Source organism: Trachymyrmex cornetzi, unplaced genomic scaffold (assembly GCF_001594075.2).
Source record: "Trachymyrmex cornetzi isolate Tcor2-1 unplaced genomic scaffold, Tcor1.1 scaffold157, whole genome shotgun sequence".
In the NCBI taxonomy this organism is placed as follows: domain Eukaryota; kingdom Metazoa; phylum Arthropoda; class Insecta; order Hymenoptera; family Formicidae; genus Trachymyrmex; species Trachymyrmex cornetzi.
This window is the reverse complement of record NW_017296168.1, coordinates 404853-429226: the sequence shown is the minus strand read 5'-3', so window position 1 is coordinate 429226 and position 24374 is coordinate 404853. Positions and strand designations below refer to the sequence as shown.

The following is a 24374-nucleotide window of genomic DNA, read 5'->3' as shown; positions in this document are numbered from 1 at the left end:
TCTCGCGCGTCTTTCGTCGCGATACGTGCCGCCGCTGTTACGACGGCGTCTCTCCGTGGTCGAGTAGTCCGAGTAGGTTTGATCTCCTTGTACGCGAGTACAGAGTATAGCGTATGCAGGGTGAAGCACGAAGCAGCAGCGGTCGGCTTACATCTCCCTTCCTCCCTGTGGCGCCGAATGAGAGCGAAAGAGACCGAGCGGCCCGAGCGCAGCCGAGGATCGTTCGCAGTGCGGCGCGACGAAGAGGGGAGGGCGCTTCCTCGTCCCGCGCGTGGGTGTGCGAGTGATAGATACACAGTTGTCGGGTGACAGAAGCGCGGAGGGCGAGGATAACCCAAATAAGGAAGGTGCGCCCTTTGCTCGTTACCAGTTACCACCTTGATCGAAAGGATCGGAAGTGCACAAGTGCGAGAGGTGGTGCGAGGTAGTGTGAGATTGTGAAAAGGTGACATTACGGCAAATGACAGCGAAGAGGTGAGGATCAATGTGCCGTGATGGCTGAGGAGGAGCTGCTGGTCACCCTGTGCCGCGGCGACTCCGGCTCCGGCGGCTCTTTCGGCTTCTCGTTGCTCGGCGCCTCGGCGTCGGCGGGCCTGCCGGCCGCCCACGTCATCTACGACATCGTCGAAAACTCACCGGCGGCCAGGAGCGGCAAGGTGAGTTACAACGTTACAACGTTACAACTCGGCATAGCCGCGCCGCGCCGTAAGGACGATTTTCGCCTGTCTTTTTCACAGGAAATTGATCCTTACCTATTCTCAACGATTCTCGCACGATCGATTTTTGTGTATATGCCACGATATGTTTTTACAAACGAAACAATGACTTTCCTACGGTTTTTTTCTGGCGTAGCTACACCATAGGGAATTGATTTTTAAGAATAAACGTACCTGGCGATAACGATTTTTCGCCTGCAAGCATTAGAAATTAAACCTGCCTTGGGATGAACAATTTAATAAATCATTTTCGTGTGCACCCAATTTGAGAAATTGATACTCGCGAGATCAATATACACGCGAGATGCTACAATTCTCGCAAGATTGATTTTCGCTGCTAGTAGAGTGGTAAATTGATCTTTGTAAATTAAGCAACTATGTAAGATCGTTTTTAGCGTGATTGATTTTTATAAATAAATGCTACAATTGTATTGAAGTCGATATTTGCATGATGTCTGCAGCGGAGATTGATTTTTTCGATAGGTATTGAAATGAGTAAATTAAAATAGAAGAAATGAGGTTCTCATAAGCTATTTTATATGCCAGTTCCACAATACTGATTCGAAAAAAAAGATTGTGTTTTTGCGTCACTGGTCGGAAATGGATCAAGTTAATTTAAACTGTTTTTAAAATACATTAAATATTGCAGATTATAACTGTTTTTTCGAACGAATTGTGCTTTTGTAAAGAAGAAGAAATGAAATTTAGTACTTCAAGAAGGTTCTTCTCAACGTTCTTTAAAGAGCTCTCAATATACACGAATAAGAATTGTGATAGTCCAAAGTACAGCCTCTCCAAACACTTATCATACTCCAAGTAAAAATAAAATATATCATTTCTAACGGAACTGATTTTTCTAATTTAGAATCGATGGTTAATTAAAACAAAGATATCATCGTTTTCTCATAAGCTGTTATTTGCTCTTAAATTATTATAAATATACATTTATAATAGTAAATTAATGATACTCTTATTAAGTTAAATTAAATTTTTATGATTTTTACCATTTTTATTAAAGTTTAACAATAAAAAATTTTATGTAATTTATTTAAGTCCAAAGTTGCTAAACTGATAACATTAAGTAGTGATTTTTGAAAATTAATTTGTTAGAATCACACAAATGTGTTAATCAGTTTTTAATTAATCAAAATTTTGAAATATATGACTGATAAATGAATATTAAGTTTTAATAAAAAAGATATTTATTTATCTTTATTTATATCGATATTGCAAATAATCCATGATAAAGGAAGAAGAAATGTCAAATAACCTGAAGACATAATCAAGATACTTTTTGCTATCATAAATAAATGATTTAAACAATATTTAGATATGATCAAGTAGAAAAGACTGGTTAATGTGGTTACGAAGTCGCACAAGTTTCTTCGGCTAAATTTAGTTTTGACGCTGGAAACGAAGAAAAAAATGACGAAGGAGCAAGATATGTGATGTAAAAGCGAGAGTGCACCAGCTGCATTCTTTCTGCATAGTGGCACAGTTTCGCGAAGAATATTTAATAACTCGTTAGAAATTTCATGAGAGAATTTTGTGATTATATATATAGAAGATATAATAAATATCGAGATAATAATTAAGACTAGTGAATGAAAATTATTTGTTGGGTAACAAGCTTCGAAAATATAATTTTTAAACGTAATCTGACATCTTAAAGTTTGTTTCTATTTATTTTAAACAATATTGCACCATGGGAGAGTAATCTTGTCCTGCTTTTCGTTTTTCAATTAGCTGACTTTTCAGTAAAGAGAGCTGCTTTTGACGATCATTAATTGCTCCGAGAAAGATGTTGAGTCTCCTGAGATCATTGGAAATCACATCCGTACGAATGCCGGGGTATGGGCAGCTGGTCCAAACTGGTCCATCGTCCCAGAGCAGATCCAGCCCCCCAATTCTGGTCTCGTGTCCGCTGAAGCAACCCTTCAATCAAAATTTTTGATTTATTTATACGAAATATTTTTCAAAATTAAAAAATTTTATATAATAACAATTATATTTAAAAATACTTTAATCAAAAATATAATAAAAAACTTTATATAAAAATATATGAAATAATTATAAGTATATATATAAATATGTGAATAAATATTTTTATAAAATATAAATATTTTTATTATTAACTATATATGTACTATATAAGTATAGATAATAATATATAAAAAACAAGAGAAAGAATTCATGTATAACTGGTACCTCAAAGTCGAGGACATTGAGGACGTCGTCAACCAGATCGGATTTCAGACGTTGATCCTCGTTGTCGGTGCCTGTTAAGGCTGGGGATGCGTTGATTTCCAATAACCAAAGTCGAAGATCATCACTGAGCAGTATATGTTAGCCATAGAGTTCGAAACAGTTGCGATCTTGCATCATGGCTGGTTGTGCTGCCAGTAGACTCGCCATTATCACGCCTGCAATATAAATATAGATATGATATGTACAAACATTACACACATACACACACACACACACACACACACACACACACACACACACACACACACACACACACACACACACGCACAAGATAAATCGTAAAGTGATTATGTTATTTATCAAATCTTATTAATAACAGTAATTTGATAATTTTGTAAATACCCGCAATGCGTTGCATCAAATTTTCAACCACTTCCTTCTCATAATAAGCTATCAAATAATCCCTGAGCTTATTCAATGCCCATTTACAGCTCCACTCCCCATTTTCGCCTTTTATCGAAGAGATACCCTCGGTATTCTGACTTGCTTTCAGCTGTATTGCCGTATTCGTCAAATGCACTCTGTTGTCGTCAATGTTTTCCAGATCAAACAATTGGCCACATAAACGAGCAAAACCTTCCCTAGCTAACCATACTTTCAAAGGATGAAATGATGTCACCAATACGTAAATGCGTAGATCAAACTTTCGTCCTGAAATCAGAGATTTAATTTTTATAAAATAGAAATGTTGATATTGGAAGAATTCAAGCTACATGGAGCTAATTCATGATTTTAATGGTTTAATACTAACATCAATTAGCAATTAATAAATAAAATTTTAAATTAAATACAGTGTATATATATATGTAATATATATTACAAATAAATATTCAATTACTAAAAATTGAGGAATTAATAAAGTCATAAAATTTAAGTATATGTACACGTACACTTACTTGAATTTCATGACTTTAATTTCTCAACTATATGTACATAACTTTTATTATACTTTTATTATACTAATTTATATTATATATTTATATATTTATATTATACATTATTTTCATTGTTAATATTAACTTAATACAATTTTATTGCTACACTGTAAGAAAAAATTTATTAAATCTTAATAAATATTTCTTTGAATTGTCCTAGCGGAATATTTATTTATCGTAAATAAATATTTAGACAAATGAAAAAATGATGATAGTTGAATTAAACTAAAGGTCCTTGTATGTAGTAAATATGTGTTTACATTGAGTAAATATTCCGCTTTTTAGGATTATTCAGAGAAATATTTCTTAAAATTTAGTAAATTTTTTCTTAGTGTATAATTTGTGTCTATATGTATCAAATGTATATTTATAATATAAATATATCAAAAAATGTGAATATATATTTAATTGTTGAGCTTATAATTATTAATTAATATATTTAAATGATTGTATCAACATTGAAGATTAAAAGATCTGAATTTTAACCTGCGACGAGATAAGGATTATCAATGTATTTTTGAACAACATAAATTTCAGCTGGCACTCCCGATTGCTGCGATTTGATCTCTCTGCTTTTCCACTCTATAAGATCCTTCAGTTTCCTAAATAGAAAGATACCCTTACCTCGTGATCTCGCTACTGGTTTGACGATCCATGTAGCTCCTTGTTGCCTACAATTATCATTTATCATCTTATTGAGATTCTCTAACTCCATAATTTTAATTCTATATAACTAGGATCGTTTTTATTTCCGTTTTTATTTACTTTTATATTTTTATTTGATTACGAAATATATTCTGTGAACCAGAATTCTTAGACTTTTGTTGTGCGTAATAAAATGTAAAACAAATACATTTAATATATGTATGTGTGTGTGTGCATGCATGTGTGTATATTAATGTAAAAAATTTAAAAGTTTACTATAAAAATTGTGCAGATATATAAATTTTATAATATTGTAAATAAACATTTAAAAACGATAGTTCTTCGAAAAAGTTTCTTTTTGTATAGGTATACTATATCTATATCTTGAGAAAAATTTTCAAGATATCACCATCATGTACCGATATTTACTTGCTTATAATATTTTTCTCGATAAGACCTTCTGATAAAATACAATATTTATAGATAACGATAAAATCATAAGAATTAGGATGACAAACTTAATTTATAGAAAGGAGTATAAAATAAAAATAAAAACTTAATAATATTTACTTAATTAAAAATCTTTAATCAATAATATAAACAATAAGAAATAATTTTACTTATGATATTCCTCGACAAACATCAGATAGTCACTAGGTAGCTCGAAGGTCACAGGCATGACATCGCTGATACGAGCCTCGGCAATTTTTCCAGCTCTTATGAGGGCCTTCCTATAACGTTTGAGATTGCGATATAGGTAATTCTTTCGCGTGAGCTCATAGTGGTTACGGAAGTGCGGCACCCGCTGGTAAGGGCGCAACTTCTTTTGGTCTCCATCCAGCGCCTGTCGCAGCACATCTCCCGTATCACACCACCATAAGTGCCAATTAGTATCTTCAGGATCGACTATCTCAAAGAAGAAAGATATAAAGCTCTCCACTAATTATCTCCACTAATATGGTACTTTTATTACTATAAATTTGAAACTTTGCAGACAATATAAATTTAGAAACAAAGTATTTAATTCAGGAGATATATATGATAGTTTAAATTGAGATATTTATTATAAGTTTTAATATTGTATTCATTTTTTCATCACACTTTGCTTGTGTAAAAGCTTGTCTAAAGCAAAAAAAAAAATGTTTGACTTGTTCATAATTATTCAGTGTTTTTGGCATCTATTTATTTTAAAGCATTTAAATTAACCAGTTAGAATTCTATTTGTAGTTAGTTACAGCACTCACCATTAAAAAAACATTATATAAATCCTGTTAAAATTAATATGATATGGTATCTATATCATATTAATTTTGACAGGATTTATATAATGCTTTTTTAATGAGAGAGTGCTATATCTCTCTCTCTCTCTCTCTCTCTCTCTCTCTCTCTCTCTCTCTCTGTTTTTTCCATCTGTATGTGTATTATTAATGAATATCTTTTTTATTATGTGGTATTTTGTATAGAGATCCTATAAAATCAGAAACTTGACAAAATTACCTGAGTCCAACCTCTTGCCAACATCACCTCAATTTGCGTGGAAGGAAAATCACAACGGAATTTGACAACTTTATCTTCAGAATTCTGCTTTTTTTTTAAGTTGCATATCTTTTTTTCTGCACCAGATTTGGTCATTTCGATCTCTAAAGAGCTAATTCGCGAATCCTCGAATATCTTTTGCGTATTATTCATAATAGCTTCAAGATAATTGAATGATTCAGCCATATTGAAGATGATTCACATTTGTTAGTTTATACAGCGTATTTGAAAGATTCAGCCTTTCTTCAAGTTCTCTTTAATACGAATTTTTATTTTATATTAATATTAGGATTAATTTAATTTTAATTAAAAGATATAGATTAAAAGATTATAGTTTTGTAATATTAATTTAATTTTGTAATTTTAATTAAATTTTTATTTGCAAGAAAATTTATACTAATTATTATATCATTCTATATTATAAAAAAAATACACACTGTTGGAGAAAATATGTCGAATTTAATAGCATATGCTAAACGGTCCACTCAAATTTTTGGATCAATTTAACACAAGAAGAATATGTTAGAAAATTACACAAATATTATGTAAGAGAATAAATACAAAAAAGATAATTGTAAACAAACAGTGGAAGCATTTTTTTCAGTAAAATTAACATTTATGATATGTTGAATTAACACAAATTTTATTCATTCATCTTACAATTTACGTTTCAAAACACTTTACTGTTATGTTATTTGTTCACTTACTCATGAATTGTGTCATTTTGACACTAAGAAATGTTGAATATCAATTAAACATAAAATCTTTAAATAACAATCACATTATGTTAGATTAATATTCGAATATATTAAAAAATTCAACACAAACTGTTAACAAGAACGTAAGTGGATTGTGTCCAACATAAATACACTTTTCTTTTTCTGTGTGCACAGTTTTTTTGTATTTATTCTTTAATATAATATTTGTGTACCTTTTAACATATTTATCTTGGGTTAAATTAAGCCAAAAATGTGAATGGATCGTTTGGTACATGCGATTTATGTATGTTAAATTCGACACATTTTTTTCCAATAGTGTGTAACTGGTTATAATAATCTTGTATAATATATATTTATACAAGACAAAGTGCATTGTGCGCAGAATGATTCATTAGAGTTGATTAGAGGACGGATTAGAGGGCAGCGAGAGAAAAGTCAATGTCATTGCGGATCCGAAAATACAATTGGCCACCAGCCGAAATCTCCACATTCCGATTCGCACTCGATCAGTTGCATTTTGTCGATTACGAGCTGTCGTTGCTCTTTCAATGTGAATAAAAAATTCAGAATTCTAACGTGGTCTAAAGTTCTAAAAGTGCGCAGCGAATGCCTAAACTCGCGTCTTGTTTGTCATGCTGTTTGCGACCTTTCGAGTTCCTTCTGAGCGGACATTTTAAAAGGGATAGATATGATTATGTTGAGTACATGGCTCTCTGTCAGGTGAATCTCAATTCTATGTAAAAATTCATTCAAATAATTATGTAACGTAAGAAAACAGATACTTATGTTAATAAATCAATTGGTGACGTGTTTCGAAAGTACATATTATTTGTTGTTGTTTTCACTATTTGTTATTTTATTTATTGTTATCACTATCGTATTTCATATCTTTTGAATTAAAAAATTGATATATATAACATATATTATTAGGTAATCTGTCTCTAAAATCAAACATCACCTTTAAATTCTATATTATAAAATATGTATATTATTGAAAATTAATCATATTTAATTCTATAAAAATGCACATGTTGCACATTTCTATTGTGTATATAGAATATTTGTTCATAAAGATTGAACAAATGTCGTACTGTTAAAGCAACTGGTGCAGATAAACTAGTATCCTTTCATTGAACTTGTCTTGCCCTCAATGTAATTTCGTAACAGGACTTGCTTTCACGCAACGACGATCGTATGCGTTTTCAATCGACCATGCGTTTGACAATGTATTGATATGCGTAGATAAATATTTATACGAACTATTATTTAAAATCATTTTAGCTAATTATCAGAGATTATTTAATTACTATAACAAACTTGGTTGACGTATAATAAATATATTGTGTGTGTATATATGTATATATTATATATAATGTTCATATAATGTGTACTTTTTATAGATTTTTGTTTGATTTTTTTAGGTCGAAGCTGGTGATGTCATACTCAGGGTAAACGAAGTTGATGTTAATCGATTCAGTACGAAAGAAGGTAAAAATATTACATTTATTAAGTCTACCTCTTGATTTTTAAATTATGGAAATTTGTCAAAATTGAATTTAATTGCTGATTCGAAATATATCATATATACAATTTAATATAATTTTTTAAAAATTATTGTCATTATATAATCAAAATAAATTATCTTACAGATTTATCGTCTCTTTTCCGTAATTGCGAGTTCAAGTATAGGGAGATAATAATATTCTAAATTATGTTTAACTTACATATACTGTACTAAGTTTTAAAAATATTTCATTAAAACGTAAAGTCGTAAATGGTAAAAACAAAATAATTGCGATTTTTCAAATTTTTTGAAAATTGATTTTCTTTTTATATTTGTATTTTGTTATTTATCATAAATTAAATGTCACTGAAGGCAATATGATTCAACATATAAAACGTAATTTAATATAAACTGCAATGGATTAATTCAAGTTTCGATTCTATTAATTGAACATGACTATTGAAATCGAACTTGATAATACTTCAGAAAACAGAATCTGTAAGATAATTTATTTTGATTATACAAATGACAATAATTTAAAAAATCATATTAAATTGTATATATGCGATATATTCCGAATTATTTTTATCGTACATATTAATTTTATTATAGATATTAATTTTAAATTATATAAATTTTTGTATATTTCGCAGAGAATAATGCTACATTTTAGAATTATAGAAACGACATTATTATTTATTTATGTATTTATTTATTGGGGAAATAAGAAATATATATAGGAAAATAATTTATTTAAGAACGAGAAAGAAACTGGAATGAAAGAAAGAATAAAAAAAATACAAGTTTTGATTTTAAAGTTAGTTTTAATTTAAAGTTAAAGTTAATTTTTATTCTTGATTTGTTTTAGTACTAAAATGTCTACGACTGTCTTCAGATCCCGTTACTCTGAAACTGCGAAGGGGTAAGTGAGATTTCTTAATAATTTATGATTAATATATATAAAATTTACAAGCTTACATATATTAATCTTTTACATGAAATTTATGATTTTTTTTATATATGTATATCATTTAAACACTGTCTATACTATAAATACAAATTGATTATGTATTCACAAGGTTGCTGAACTCTTGCGATCGTACGCGATCTAATGATAGATCATTGTCTGTATACGTTCTTGAACCTGAACTACAATAATAATAGAATTACGTTGTAATAATCATCGCGGCTAACGCGATGAACAGAAAAAGTTACGCACTTACCCCTTACGGAAGGGGATGGTCGATGACCAAGGACGTGTGATTATTCGCACGAGCGACTTTTAAACGATGCACGAGAGCGACAAATAATTTTCTATCAGACGGTTACATTGATCTCTCAAGGGGCACTTTTTTGTTTGCAATATTATCAGATCGTTTTTATTATTGTTTCTTATTGTTATTATTATCTTTATTAGTTTTAATTGTGAATAGATAAATTTATTAAACTCTGGCAATTTTAATTTTTTCCGATAACAAATAATTTGTTGTCAGACAATCTTTTATATTTTTATTAAAGAAACATTTCTGACATTTTAATCTTTTAATCGGTATTCTTCAATTAATTTCAATTATTACAAATAGATTCTAATATAATTTTTGTTTTAAGTTTTACTTATAAACATAATATATTTCATCGAAATTTTGGTTGAAAACAATTTGATGTTAAAAAACGTTATAAATAAACGTGATTTAATAACAAATATATTCAACGTAATATTTTATGTATAATGACAATAAAATAATATATACAAAATGTGTTGAAAGATTTATAAGATATTAAAAAGAAAAAAATTATGCAGATCCTGCGGTAAAGGCTCATGTTCGTCGCCTTCTTTCTCCCGGACAACCTATGAAAGATGAGGGCATAGAATCTTCAAAAGATGTTTTGACAAACAATCCCAAGAACATCGTCGCTTCCGACAATGTAGAGAAAAAGGAGCTCAAGAAGACGCCGGTCACACCAGAAATGTCTGCAAACTCGCCAACGTTGACACCGACGCCTGCAACAACAACGAGGAGCAACGGCTCATGCAGCGATGCGTCTCTTTCATCGGAATTAGAGGCACTATTGCCACCTGTGGACCATTTTAAGGAAGAGGAACGGACTCAATGGGAGCCCCTATCCGCTGAGAAATTTTCACGACAGAAAAATACACCCCGGTATAAATTGCAATATAATCATTTATCATATTCTTGACATTCATTTGAGTATAGTCATTCTCGATTTCGATTTTTATCAGTTAAAATTGATTATGCGCATAACTATATTTTTATTTGACTTTTATTTGGAAAATGCGAATTATTGGGAAAGACAGCAATAAAGATATGGAAAAAAAAAATATAGAAGTTTAATAGCATAGAAAAGGGAGATATTGGACTTAATTTTTCTTTCCTTTTTAAATCACAATTAATATATTTTTTCTCTTCCCTTCTCTCTCTCTCTCTCTCTCTCTCTCTCTCTCTCCACTCATCTATAAATCTTAATGAATGAGAATCATTATAATAATGTAAAAAATATTCTTATTAATATTTCTTATTAGTAATAAAATTTATTATTTATTTGTGTTAGATTCGAAGCGTACATGATGACCGGTGACCTGATGCTAAATCTTTCCCGAACGCAACAGAGCAGTAATTTGCTGCCTAAGCAGCATCAGCAGCGAAAGGTGGACTCCCTTAGGTACAATCCCAATCATCAGCACACCACTACCACTATCACTACCACTAGTGCCCATCATAATCATAATCATCATCATCATCATCACCATCATCATCATCATCACAACTCGGTACCCAGCAGTCCCAATGAGACCCAATTGGCACATCAGCATCATCATCATCGAGGAAGCGTCTACAAAGCTTCCAGCTCGGCCAGTACATCACCCGTAGGCGCTGCCAGACGTGACGGAGTGCAAAGCACTTCGGGAGCCCTTGTCCAAGTTGATCCGGGCAAGAATACTTCTTCAAGTTTCGGTTTTGTACGTACTTCGCGATCGGAGGACCATCTGCAGTTTCAAAAAGATCCCTCAATGAGTGCCGTGGATATCGACATCGATGACGATGTCACTTCAAGTCTGAATACACTATTGGATCCGCGGCCAGAAGGCCTAATGCCAAACGAGCGAATTGTCTGGACTTACAACGCGCCTGTTAGTTCACCGGCCGTTTCCTGTTGCCAAAACGGCGGTTCCTCATCTTCGTCTTCGTCCTCATCATCCTCTTCGACGAGCCCTCAGCGTTCTCTGTCCCCTGCTTCCCCTACCTCCGTCTCGTCCTCCGTCATGTCCTCCAACTCTGGTTCCCGTAGGTTCCCTCCGGCCCAAACTGTTCCCGGGGTTTCCGGCGCCCCGGGAGGTCATCTCCCTGCTAATGGCGATTTCAGCCAGTCGGAGGCCATCAGCAACATGTCCAGTCCAGACTACAATGATGAAGAGACAATGGATATTCTTAGCGCGAGGGATATTATGATGGTAAGCGATCCCAGCGATAGTGATTCCACCATTCTGGCGAGCGAACCACCGCAGAGAAGACTGAAGGCTAATCCTCAGGATGCTGGAGACCACAGAATAGTGATTCAAGTAAAAGGGCCTGATAAGGAGATTCCAAGAAATACGAGTCCCAGACAGGCGAGGAGAAGAGGAAATCCCATTGGGGAACTAATGCCGCCTGCTGCATCCCAAAATTTGCAGAGAAATCAACCTGGGATGCCAGGAGTCCCTGGAATTATTGCAGGATCTGTAACACCCGAATGTGTAGGTTATCAGGTAATATTACGGAATCTTATCGAATTTTATTTAAAATTATTCAAATTGAGTTATTATCATTATTGATCCTATTAGAACAATGCAAATTTCATGACATGATGCAATAATACAAACAGTAAAAATATATAATACTACAAACAGTACAATAATACTATTAAATTTTGTCAAGAAGCACCACACACATTTACATACATATTTACTTCTAACTTTAACAGGATTAATTTCTCCATGTTTATTGAATATTTTGTGCTCGGCTAGAGTATTATTTATTCTATAAATCCTAAACATTTATTCTATAACAGATGTATACATAAGCTCTATAAAGCTAGCAGGACCAAATCAGCAGAATCAAATCAGACCTATCGAAATTTTTAGTACTCATTTTGTACTAAATTGTACCATTAATAATAATTTTGTACCGTGTGCCATTTCGAAAAAAATCGTGGCGGTGCTAGCTCAATTTAAACTGGCAGGACCAATTTAAAATAAAAGAAAAGGAGAAAAATAATATCAGAAATCAATATGATTGAATTTGTACTATTTTGTACTGCCAAAAACAATTCTATATTACGTCATTTTCAAGAAAACAATGACGTTGATAATATTTAAACTGGCAGAACCATAAAAAAAACAAAATGAAGGAAAAAATTAACACAACTGAATTTGTACTAATTTGTACCATTGAAAGTAAGTTAATATTTTACATGTTTTCTCCTTAAAATGACTTTATTAGTATATACTTACAATCTGTTCTACGTTCTACTAATTTGAATGTTCCATGAGCGACGTTTTTTATAAATTTACGCAACCTACAAGCGTTAATAACTTTATAAAAAAATCTCATATTTTTCTCACGAAACACGTGTCTTATTATTATCTGTAGAATATGTGAAAAATTTGTTAGCAAATTAAAAAAAAATAAAATTATGTTTCAAAGGTGCACGGTTTGACGTGGAATAGATTGTAAGTATATACTAGATAATAAAATCATTTTAAGGAGAAAACATGTAAAATATTAACTTATTTTAAATGGTATAAGTTAGTACAAATTCAATTGTGTTAATTTTTTTTTTCATTTTGTTTTTTTTATGGTCCTGTCAGCTTAAATATTATCAACGTCATTGTTTTCTTGAAAATGACATAATATAGAATTGTTTTTGGCAGTACAAAATAATACAAATTCAATCGTATTGATTTCTGATATTATTTTTCTTTTTATCTTTTATTTTGAATTGGTCCTGCTAGCTTAATATTAAGCCAGCAGCGCCACGATTTTTTTCGAAATGACACACGGTACAAAATTATCGCACGGTACAAAATTATTACACGGTAAATAATTATATTAATAGTACAATTTAGTACAAAATAAGTACTAAAAATTTCAATAGGTCCGATTTGATTCTGCTGATTTGGTCCTGCTAGCTTTATAGAGCTGTATACATATCAAATTTTATAATACTTAGAGAAGATAGATTTTTGAAAATTATTTCTGTTTTACATGAACAGATTGAGAAATATTAAAGTAAATTAATGTTTTTTTATTAAGTTGCGTTTAATATTTTTATTGATCATAAATTATTGACTTTAAGTTAAAATTGATGTCTAATTTATATATTACTATCATATAGTAATTATGATGTTACTTATTTGCTCATTATCGAATTTAGGAATTGAAAGAGAGTGAAGATGAAAGGGAAGCCTTGATCGCTGGAATATGCGACGAACAGAAAGGACATGGAAGTGGCACGTCGCCGCCGCAGTCAGCGGATGAAGAAAGCGATATCGAAAGTTTGCACAGTTTCCATTATAGCCCGAAAGCGGTTGATTTGCCCTCTGCAATTCGACTGGCCAAACGTCTCTATTCCTTAGATGGTTTCAAGAAGTCTGATGTCTCTAGACATCTAAGCAAAAAGTAAGCTGTCTTTTTGATTGTATCCTTTACGACTTTTTAGAATTTCCTATCTTTCTTTTAAAATAAAAATTCAACATTTTGTATGATTGAATTGTTAAAAAATTTTTAGGACAATTTAAAAAAATATGTTGTACATTGTGTTTGTAGCAACGACTTCAGCAAAGCTGTGGCAGAAGAGTATCTGCGCTACTTCACCTTTGAACGAGACACATTGGACATGGCTCTCAGAAAATTTCTCGCTCAATTTTGTCTGACGGGAGAGACTCAAGAAAGAGAGAGAGTCTTAGTACATTTCTCTAAAAGATATTTGGATTGCAATCCTGGTAGTTTCAATTCTCAAGGTGAGTGTGTTTTAGAATCTACGATAGTTGCGTATATATTTGTGGTTCTTTTGTGCAAATAAAAAAAATTATATTAAATTAGAATAATATTAAATAATATTATCTAAAATTATTAATTAATGTTTTTCTTCTTATATGTGTGTGTGTGTGTGTGCTTGTGTATACATATACACACATATATATGGGGCGTTCTTTGTTAAATCGGCCACCCCCATTTCAATTTTTGAGATGCAATTTTTTTTTGGTCTTAAAATTTTCCTTGAAATGTCTATTTTTTGATGCCGTATGGCGTTTTTGAAAATTCAAAATGGCGGATCCAAAATGGCGACTGGAATGAAAAAAGACACTGGAAAAATTAATAATATCGTGAATAAAGACCGCAGCACACACTCTTGCATAACGTGTGATGCATAGTGCATAAAGGAATCAACCAATCAAAATTCTTCTTTTCCATGGAATGAGAGGAAAGGAAAGCTTCTGATTAGTTGATTCGCTTACGCACTACGCGTTATGCAAAAGCTTGTGTCTGGGCTCTAAAGGTGCACGATGTGTGATGTAAAGGTCTGATCCGCGTGCGTGCGTGCTTTATTTACGTGAGTCCCCTTGCCTCTCACGTGTGTATGCGCGAGCGCGAACGCGTGTATCTGTGTGGATGGATGTATCATAAAATTCATTTTTTAATTTTTTATCCTTTCTTCCCCGAAACTATCATAGTGTTCCATTTATATCATTGGAATATCTTTTGATTAATACTTTATTTTCTCCCGCAATTATCAATCCATGATTCTTAAGAATTTGCGGAACTTCAAATCTAAACTTTAAATCAAAAGACTGCGCAGCTTCAAATCTCTTATTAAATTTTCTTCTTATCTTCTCATGATCAATTTTCTTAAAATAAAAAATCCTTATGTTCTTGAAATGTATTCTAGCCCAATAAAAAAGAATTTGAGATGTTAATATTGCGTCCTGTGGCTTAGCAACAAGACTTAAAGACAAGAGAATGATCAAATTATAATTTGAAATTTTGTACGCATATGTCTTGATAACCAGTGGATATCGTGTTAAAGAAGAATCGACTTCAACGTAATTCGTTTTGACAAGCGCGCGCGCACGCACGCACGCGGATCAAACCTCTATATCACACATTGTACACGTTTATTCACGATATCATTAATTTTTCCAATGTCTTTTTTCATTCCAGTCGCCATTTTGCGTCCGCCATTTTGAATTTTCAAAACCCCTATACGGGCATCAAAAAATAGACATGTCAAGGAAAATTTTAAGATCAAAAAAAGAATTTTATCTCAAAAATTGTAATGGGCAGGGGGGTGGCCGATTTAACAAAGAACGCCCCATATGTATGTATACACAGGATGTCTGATAACTTTCATGGCAACGCTCATGTGCAGGTAAAGCAGACTAAATTAGTCAAAAAATTCTGTACCATTTTGCAATTTTTGCAATAATTAACGAGAAATTAATTCCTGAAGTTCTCCGAACGAGTGCTCATGATCCGTTCACTCTATCGCCAAATGCAAGGACGCAGCAAACGAGGTTGTTTTCTTTTGTCGCTCATGCGTTACTATACTTCTTATAGTAAACTCCCTGCATATCTAACTAATAATAATTACGATCGTATAAGCACTTGCATTTGACTATAGACGGGCGAATATGCTCATTCGACGATCTTTAGTAATTAATGTCTCGTTAATTATTGCAAAAATTGCAAAATGGTACAGGATTTTTCGACTTAATATAGTCCTCTCTGCTTACAGGGCATTGTTACGAGAATTATCGAACATTTAGTACACACATTAGTACACACACACGCACGTACGCACACACACACACACACAAAGTTAAATTTATCAAATATTTGTTTAGATGCTGTTCACACATTGACTTGCGCGATAATGCTGCTTAATACAGACTTGCATGGTCAGAATATTGGCAGAAAGATGTCATGCTCAGAATTCATTGAGAATTTGTCAGAACTCAATGATGGCGACAATTTTCCACGCGAAGTGCTCAAGCAGCTTTACAACGCCATTAAATCCTTTCCCCTGGAATGGGCTTTGTAAGCGAGTGTGACGTTATAAATTTTCCTTCTTTAAAATAATAATTACATTTTTTGCAATTGATATTAATAATTCCTTTTAGAATAAAAATTAGACTGCATATTGGTCTCCTCAAATATAATAATTAATTATTAATCTTAGATTTAAATACTTTTCAAGTAAATTCGGCTCTCCATTGTTTAGGGACGAAGAAGGGGATGAAGCGACAAATCAAGCGATGCAGCAAGGGGATGGTACGGCGGCGATTAGCGGTACTGGAAATCCATTTCTTGATGTGCCAAATATCACGGGCGCTACAGAATTTAAAAAGGGTTACGTTATGCGTAAATGCTGTTATGACTCCAATGGCAAAAAAAGTATGCAGTGCTTATATTTTCTTTCACGACGAAATATTAACTGTAATATATCTTCTCTATATGTATATACCTCTTTCTACATTTTTTCTATATATACCTCTTATTTTATTATCTTTCATGTAAAATATTACACAGCTCCGTTCGGTAAACGTGGATGGAAAATGTACTATTGTACATTGCGCGAGCTTGTGCTATACTTGCACAAAGATGAACACGGTTTTCGTAACGACAGTTTGCATAACGCTATACGTATTCATCATGCGTTGGCTACTAAAGCAACTGATTACACAAAGAAGCAGCATGTTTTTCGATTGCAGACTGCCGATCAGGCTGAGTATCTCTTCCAGACGAGGTTAGTATATTTTACTAAGTTTCTATTATATTCTTTAAATTTGTATTATTAATATAAAATAGAGGTATAATAAAGAATTATAATAAAGATTTTAATTGAATTTTAAATTGTTTAAATAATGTTTGTAATTGTTCTAGATTATAATTTATGTTTATTAAAATTGTAATTCTAGTTGTGTAATTATAAATTATTATAAATTATTGTATAAATTACGGGTGTAATTTAGTTTAAATTTTTTTTAAGTCATTCAACTTTTTTTAGAACAATTGTTTAGAAGATGATTATGTAATATATCGATGTATATACAGTGATTCGAAGGAGCTCCAATCGTGGATCGATACTATCAATTTCGTATGCGCCAGCTTTTCGTGTCAGCCTCTCGCAGGCGCCGTTGGGTCTCAGCGCAAGTTCCAGCGTCCATTGCTGCCATGTAGTCACACCAAATTAAATTCTGTGAGTGTACCTTGAACATCTCGTTCTTTATATTTTTCTTAACTGTTTAGCTAAAAGCGATACTTATAACATCTGTGCGTATTTACAAGATTTCTAAATTTTGCTAATCAATTAATTTATAAATGATACATTAATTTTAAATTAAGTAGTGTAACTCTTCATATGTATGTGTGTATATGCGTGCGTGCATGTGCGTGTGTGCGTGCGTGTGTGTGTGCGTATTTAAAAGTCATGTTACAATAAACATTTATAACAAAAAATTAATAGTTTAATTTTATAGATAAAAGTGATTTTGAAATATCTTAAAAATTTAATTAAAAACTTTTTGCGCTACTTTATCAGCTTCTTAAAATCGGACTTCGAAAATCTATGAAATTTATTTTTTGAAAAAATAATTATTGAAGATAAATATTTCAACTGATCGTGACATATGGACTATATTGTATAATAAAGATTTGTGGCATCTAGAAGATTAATTTGAAATCTTTTCAGATTAGAAGCATGTAAATATTTCGAGATAAAGTCTCAAAAGTATTATTTCGTAATAAATTAATTTCCTCATTTGTTTAGTCAAAGAAAATGAAGAAACAAGATTAAATTAATTTGTTAATAGAGAGAACAGTTGCGGGACCATGAAGATAGGATTAACAGGTTAGAAACGGAATTGGACGAGCATAGACGACATCCTCCAGAAAGAGGCGCCAAAGCTCTCACTGTACAAAATTATAAGGAAAAAGACGCATATTTACATCACGAGGTAACTTTTAAGCGACAGAAACATATCGTAATATAAAAATTTCTTGATAATTTTCAATAGTTCTGATATTTTTTACTAATATATGTATAATATCTTTTTCTGATATCTGAAAAAGTATCTTTATATAACAACTTTTAAACTTTTAAAGGTTTTTTTTTAAGAAACCTTTAAAAACAAAGATCTTAAAAATTAAAAAAAATGTTATTAATTGAGAAAATTGATCTTTTTCTATCCCATTTCAAAATTTTCATATTTTGTACAGATAATTAAAATAAAAAAAGTCTAAAGGTCTATATTAACAAAAAAAGTAGTTACTTAATTGATAAGTAACGAAACGTTTTTTTATTAACAATATTACTATTAAAAAGATGTCAATCTTTTCTTATAAAAAATTTATATTTTTATTATTTTTTTATACTTATCCTAATTATAATTTTATTTCTCTGTTGTCTTTTCTTTAATTCCCTCTCCTTGCACCCATATATACGCAATGTGCACATACACATACTTTTTTTAATAGCCATTATCAAAAAATATTTATAAAATATAATATTTCAAAAATTCGAAAAAAAAAACAAATGTATCATTTACATTTTCAAAATAATTATACTTATTTAAAAAAATCTTATAATGGCCTCTTTTCTACCATGTAATAAAATACTACAGAAATGTATAGTCTATCAAATGGTTTAAACAAAATTTTCTCTAACTCATAATTTTAAAGATAATAAAGTCGCTAATTCTTATTAATGCGCTTAAAATTAAAATAACAGTAATCGACTTGTTAATTAAAAAGTAGAGAATTCAATTCAATTGTTTATATTGTTTATAATATATATTCAATGCGCTTAATTTATTAATGCCTTTCCTGTTCAAAATTATTGAAAAACTCTCAATGTTTTTTCTTTTTAATTAGAATGGATATATATTTCCTTTTCTCTATTTTCCACTTAAAGTTATCCTTTCACTTCATCATACTCTACAGAGCAACCCTCGTTCCAGCTGAAGCGGTATAAAACATATGCCTATCTTCTACGTTCCCGACTGGCGTTCAATGAAATGGAATCATCGCTTGTTGAAAGCAGTATTGGCGAGGTGGATGAGGGCACGATACTTGGACCTACTGGAACTGTAGGGAACGCGGAAGGAGCTCTAGTACCACCGCCGGTCCCCGAACGACCAGCCACAACTAATAGGTACAGTTACCGGATCGCCATTCACGGCGGCGGTGGCCGCAAGCTGAACGGTGGCAATCAGGACTGTAATGCTGCCGGTGGTGACGTTGGTTGACGCAATGCTTATGGCCTATGCGGGCTAGTCTGACCCCGGTGCTGGTGTTGGTGCTGGTGACGTTGATGTTTAACGATAGACACGAGTGACGCAAACTAACGATATATCCGGCAGCGCATCACACATTCCAATGGTGTTATTAAGTGTTATAAAATACAATTGAGAGTAAAAATACTGTCCTATTCTAATGTCGTGAGGTTTAATTGTAACTGCATCAAACTTCTTCCTTTTCTTCGATCGATCAGCTAGAGCAAAAGGAGCTAAGCTAGGATATAGAGAGAGAATCTCGATGCAAATGCAGTTCTATTTGCTATATCTGAACTGGATAGTATTTTGCTGTTTATTGTATACTTCATTCAGTGGCGCAACTATTCGATCAGATAATAAATGTCGAACATAGTACAACCAAAAAGATTTTTTTTTAAGTAAAGCAAAAAGATTTATCTTTAAGAAATTTTTTAATTAATTTAATTAATAATAGTAACGCCACTGACTCTGACTATACTTTTGTCATGCCTCTTAATTGCAGTAGCTCTTGTTGGATCTCTCTCTCTCTCTCTCTCTCTCTCTCTCTCTCTCTCTCTCTCTCTCTCTCTCTCTCTCTCAGACCTGACTTCTTACCTGATTTTACATAAAATTTAATTTATGTATGTAAAATTAGTTAAATATATATAAAATTCACTATATGGCTGCACATTTAAAATAAAATATCAAAGAAAAATAAACGCGCGCGCACGCTCACACACACACGCGCGCGCGCGCGCACACACACACACACACATATACATTGAGAGGGATGACATGCCTAAAAAGATGCTATATATAGCTATATAAAATTTAAATAATTCTTTAAAAAATGTATGTATCTTATAATGCGTCAGGTCCGAAAGAGGTAACATTCTTTCTGATATTAATAAAAAAGTTTTATTTTATGTATGAAAGTTCATGTGTTTCAATTTTCGATAAATTTTTATTCTTGGAGATTTTTGCTTTCAACTTATTTTAATTTTTTACTACATTTGGGTGTTTCTGGTGTGCAGCACACTTTATACGATTAGTCTTTTCTTTCTTTTGTTTATTTTCTTACTTTTATTTCTTTTTTTTTTAATAGAAGATGGTTGTCTCATTTTGCTTTTCTACAAATTCTATTTTATTGAAGATAGCAAAGGAATACTTAATTATAGAGATAACATTATGCTGTTTCACTATATTGTTAGTTTGCGCACAAATATTAAATATGCAAATTTAAAAATATATAAAAGTTGAGAGGCTGTTAAGACTGGATAGAAGAAAATTTTTACGTTTCAACTTGCTGTCATAGAAAGTTGAAAAAATTGTGTCAATCATTTATAATTGTAAAGAAAATATTTACAAATTTGTTGTTTTATTAATGGTTTGATTCAAATATTAAATTGATATATTTTTTATTTATATAACTTTTTATACTCGAGCAATTTTTTGTGCTTTTGTATTATATGCAACTAATAATACATTTGTTGCTTTCAGTAACATCTTGTTAAGTTTTTTATATACAGTATAAATATTTTTTTTCTTTCTAATTTTTCTTTTAAATGTTAATTAGGAAATTTATATAAAGGATAGATGTAAAATTAAGCATGCCATATTTTTTATTTAAACTGAATAAATTATATTATGTGTAAATATATTTTTTATTGATATTAATTATATGAAATGTATATTTTATATTTAAAGATAACTCTAAAATACTGTTTCGCTTTCTCTTCCTTACTTAATGTCTCTTTTTCCTATCCATTCCTTTTCTCCTCCGTCCTTTCTCCCTCTCTCTTTCTTTTTCACTTTTCTCCATTTTCTCTAATTTTTATACATATAATAAAAGTGTTATATTTTTAATCTTAATGATTAACTAAATGTTTCTTTAACATCATATATATGTTTAACATTTATTATATTACGATAAATATAAATTTTTGCATTAAAACTCCTACCTACTCATTTATGTCTAATTATAACGTCAAAAGCGAGAAAAATATATATAGGAAATTCTTGCAAATTATATTAAAATGTGAATATTTTTTAATAAAACTATATTTGCAAATAATAAAATAGATTTGTAAAATATATTGAAAATTTTTCTTGTGTTCCAGTAATCAATAGATAACTATATAATTAAAATTTAATTATGTCTAACATCAAAAAACACAACACTATATGACTGTCAAATTGAGATAAATATGATTTTATCTATTCCGAAGTAAAAGAAGAGTTTTCGGTATATTTCACAAGTGTATTTTATCAAATGCAAATATTTTATTGAAAAATAGTTCTATATTTTAATGTTTTTTTTTTCAAGAATTTTTATTATGTGATTTTTTCGCTTTTAACGTCATTAATCTGAATGATGAGTGCAGGTCAGGCCTTAAAATTATCACATATAAACTCACCTGCAAAAAAGTACGCTAGTGTAACGTTATAATGATCCGTTTCATTGCGGATGCAGAGTATATAAAATTTTCTCATATATTTATATATATTAAAAATGTAATAGTAAATTTAATTTAAATATAATTAAATTTTTTGTCTTCCTAGCTGCTACATAATCTGTGTAACGAATTACTTTAAATTATTAAATTTTAAAACAATTTATGTTGAATTATTTTATTTTAAGCGTTTGTAATAAATATTTATTTTTTCAATGAGGTTGAACTTTAATTATGTATAAGTGTAAATTTGGATATGAATATAATTAATATGTCAAAACTAAGCAATTATAACAAAGATGTTTTATTGTAATAATTTTAGACTAATAAACAAAGTTAATAACGGTTAAGAAAATAGATAAAAATAAAATATTATAGTGATTTTTTAATTTCTATAAATTATAGTAATTTATATATACTATCGTACAAAACATATATATGTATACATGTATATATTTATTTATACCTATATACATACATATATGTATATATATATATGTATGTACATATGTGCATTTATATTTATATGTACATATATATTTATAAATGAGAAAAACATGAATATAATAAAAATTAGTATATAAATAATTATTTAAGAAAAATAAACATATAAATGTTTTAGCCGATATATGTTATGCGCAAAAACTGACTGTATATAGACTATACTTATAAAATTAATTGGTAATTAAAAAAAGAAATTTTTTTTTATATAATAATTTAGTTTACTTTTTTATACTTATTGTTTCTTTTTTAGTTGAAACTTTTGTTGAAGTTTTCTTAAGTTTTTAAATTAAATAACTTTATAAAAATTGTTTTCATATTTAATAATTTTTCTCTTTTGTTCTTTATATATTTTTCATTCTATTACTTTAAATGTTTCCTTTTTATCTGACTCTTGGGGGTTCTCATCCATACATTCTTTTAAAGAAAATTACTTGCATTTTCTAGCTTATAGCGAACTCCTTGTACATAAAACTGTAACATATGTGGATATATATCGTAATAAACACTTATTATAAACTACCTAATATAATAATAAAGATCAACGATCTTCAAATCTTATTTGCATTTCTATACGAAAAAGACCCGATTATTTTCTATAGCGCATGAAAATATCACTTTTATATTTAAACAATTATATATTAAAATATGATAATTATATAAATATATAACAATTATTTAAATGTGAAGAAATATTTTTACATATACATATATATAATATATAAAAATAATTATATGTTGGCTTTTATGGAGTTTTGCATGCATTATAGTCTTAGAAATATTAATTATTATGTACAACATTAGATCAAAGCTTTATTATGATTGGTTATATGTATTGTATTAATTTATTTTATTTTTATATTTAGTATACTCAAGTTTTTAAATTAATGGGTATATATATATATATATATATATATATACATATATATATTCAATATACAGGATGTTCCATTTTAAATATTTTTTAATAATGCATTAAGATTTCTCGAAAGCTATGGTAAATACGGAAAAATGTTTTAAATAAAAGTTATATGGTTCGAAGAAGGAAATAAGAAGGTAGCATTGATTTGACCTTGGGTGGCGTCGCCAAGATCAGATCAAGGTCGTATCGATTTTTTTTTAATGGAACGTTCTATTTTTAATGGCAGAATCTAATAGCTGGTGTTAAGACCCAAGGTCAAATCAATAGTACCTTATGTCCCCTTCCGAACCATACAACTTTTGTTTAAAACATTTTTCCGTATCTACCATAGTTTTTGAGAAATCTTAATGCATTATTTAAAATGGGACACCCTATATATACATGCATATATATATATATATATATATACACAACACATATATTCATAAAGTATTCATAATTAATCTAATTGTAGATTTTTCGTATATTTATATATATTTTTTTAAGCATATATAAGATAATAAAATCTAATTATAGAACAATAAAAATAATAAATAGAAGTAGTTGCGCCTTATTAATAATTCTATAACAATTTTAATATTTTTAATTGACAAAGCTATTTACCGAAATTGAAATTAATTTTTTATAATTAATCTGCAATTCCGGTAAAAATTCTTTTATTTATAATAAAATTCGCATTCATTTGTTGCATGCAACAGAGTTGACCTGGCAGCTACGTAAACAGGATCCAGCAAGATTGTTACATTCAGCTTTCAGGATGTTCCTCAGGACATCTTCCTTGTCGCGCAAATATAAAAAGTTTGCTGTTGAAATTGAATATTGAAATTGTCATTGAAAAATTATGATATTTAGGAAAGAATGAAG

At 30.4% G+C, this 24374-nt stretch overlaps 2 protein-coding genes across 11 annotated transcripts; one reads left to right on the top strand and one right to left on the bottom strand.

Annotated features, from left to right (window-relative positions):
- Positions 1-473: 473 nt before the first annotated feature.
- Efa6 (Exchange factor for Arf 6) lies at positions 474-24374 on the top strand. 10 transcript variants are annotated; one of them, XM_018503471.1, is made up of 14 exons: positions 474-656; positions 8241-8307; positions 9192-9245; positions 10125-10485; positions 10895-12089; positions 13757-14001; positions 14149-14342; positions 16227-16419; positions 16604-16776; positions 16912-17128; positions 17437-17581; positions 18195-18338; positions 19341-19534; positions 24209-24374. In XM_018503471.1, exons 1-14 carry the CDS (start codon positions 495-497, stop codon positions 24228-24230), a joined length of 3366 nt encoding a protein of 1121 aa, XP_018358973.1. In that variant the 5' UTR covers positions 474-494; the 3' UTR covers positions 24231-24374. The 10 variants fall into 10 exon arrangements, with proteins under 10 accessions (XP_018358973.1, XP_018358976.1, XP_018358975.1 ...); XM_018503474.1 differs by lacking the exon at positions 24209-24374 and having other exon boundaries at positions 10895-11005; positions 11126-12089; positions 19341-20160; XM_018503473.1 differs by lacking the exon at positions 24209-24374 and having other exon boundaries at positions 10895-11005; positions 11123-12089; positions 19341-20160.
- Positions 1977-6269, bottom strand: LOC108758484 (probable tubulin polyglutamylase TTLL9). Its single transcript, XM_018503479.1, has 6 exons — positions 6062-6269; positions 5185-5474; positions 4406-4590; positions 3327-3635; positions 2925-3139; positions 1977-2651 (listed from the first exon to the last, which is right to left on the bottom strand). The coding sequence occupies exons 1-5, from the start codon at positions 6251-6253 to the stop codon at positions 3063-3065; spliced, it is 1053 nt and encodes a 350-aa protein (XP_018358981.1). The 5' UTR covers positions 6254-6269; the 3' UTR covers positions 1977-2651; positions 2925-3062.

Coding starts and splice junctions, on each gene's coding strand:
- Efa6 (XM_018503468.1), top strand. CDS start 495: ATGGCTGAGGAGGAGCTGCTGGTCACCCTGTGCCGCGGCGACTCCGGC. Junction 657..8,240: donor CGGCGGCCAGGAGCGGCAAG/GTGAGTTACAAC, acceptor TGATTTTTTTAG/GTCGAAGCTGGTGATGTCAT. Junction 9,246..10,124: donor TACTCTGAAACTGCGAAGGG/GTAAGTGAGATT, acceptor AAAATTATGCAG/ATCCTGCGGTAAAGGCTCAT.
- LOC108758484 (XM_018503479.1), bottom strand. CDS start 6,253: ATGAATAATACGCAAAAGATATTCGAGGATTCGCGAATTAGCTCTTTA. Junction 5,475..6,061: donor TGGCAAGAGGTTGGACTCAG/GTAATTTTGTCA, acceptor TTCTTCTTTGAG/ATAGTCGATCCTGAAGATAC. Junction 4,591..5,184: donor TTTGTCGAGGAATATCATAA/GTAAAATTATTT, acceptor TGATAATTGTAG/GCAACAAGGAGCTACATGGA.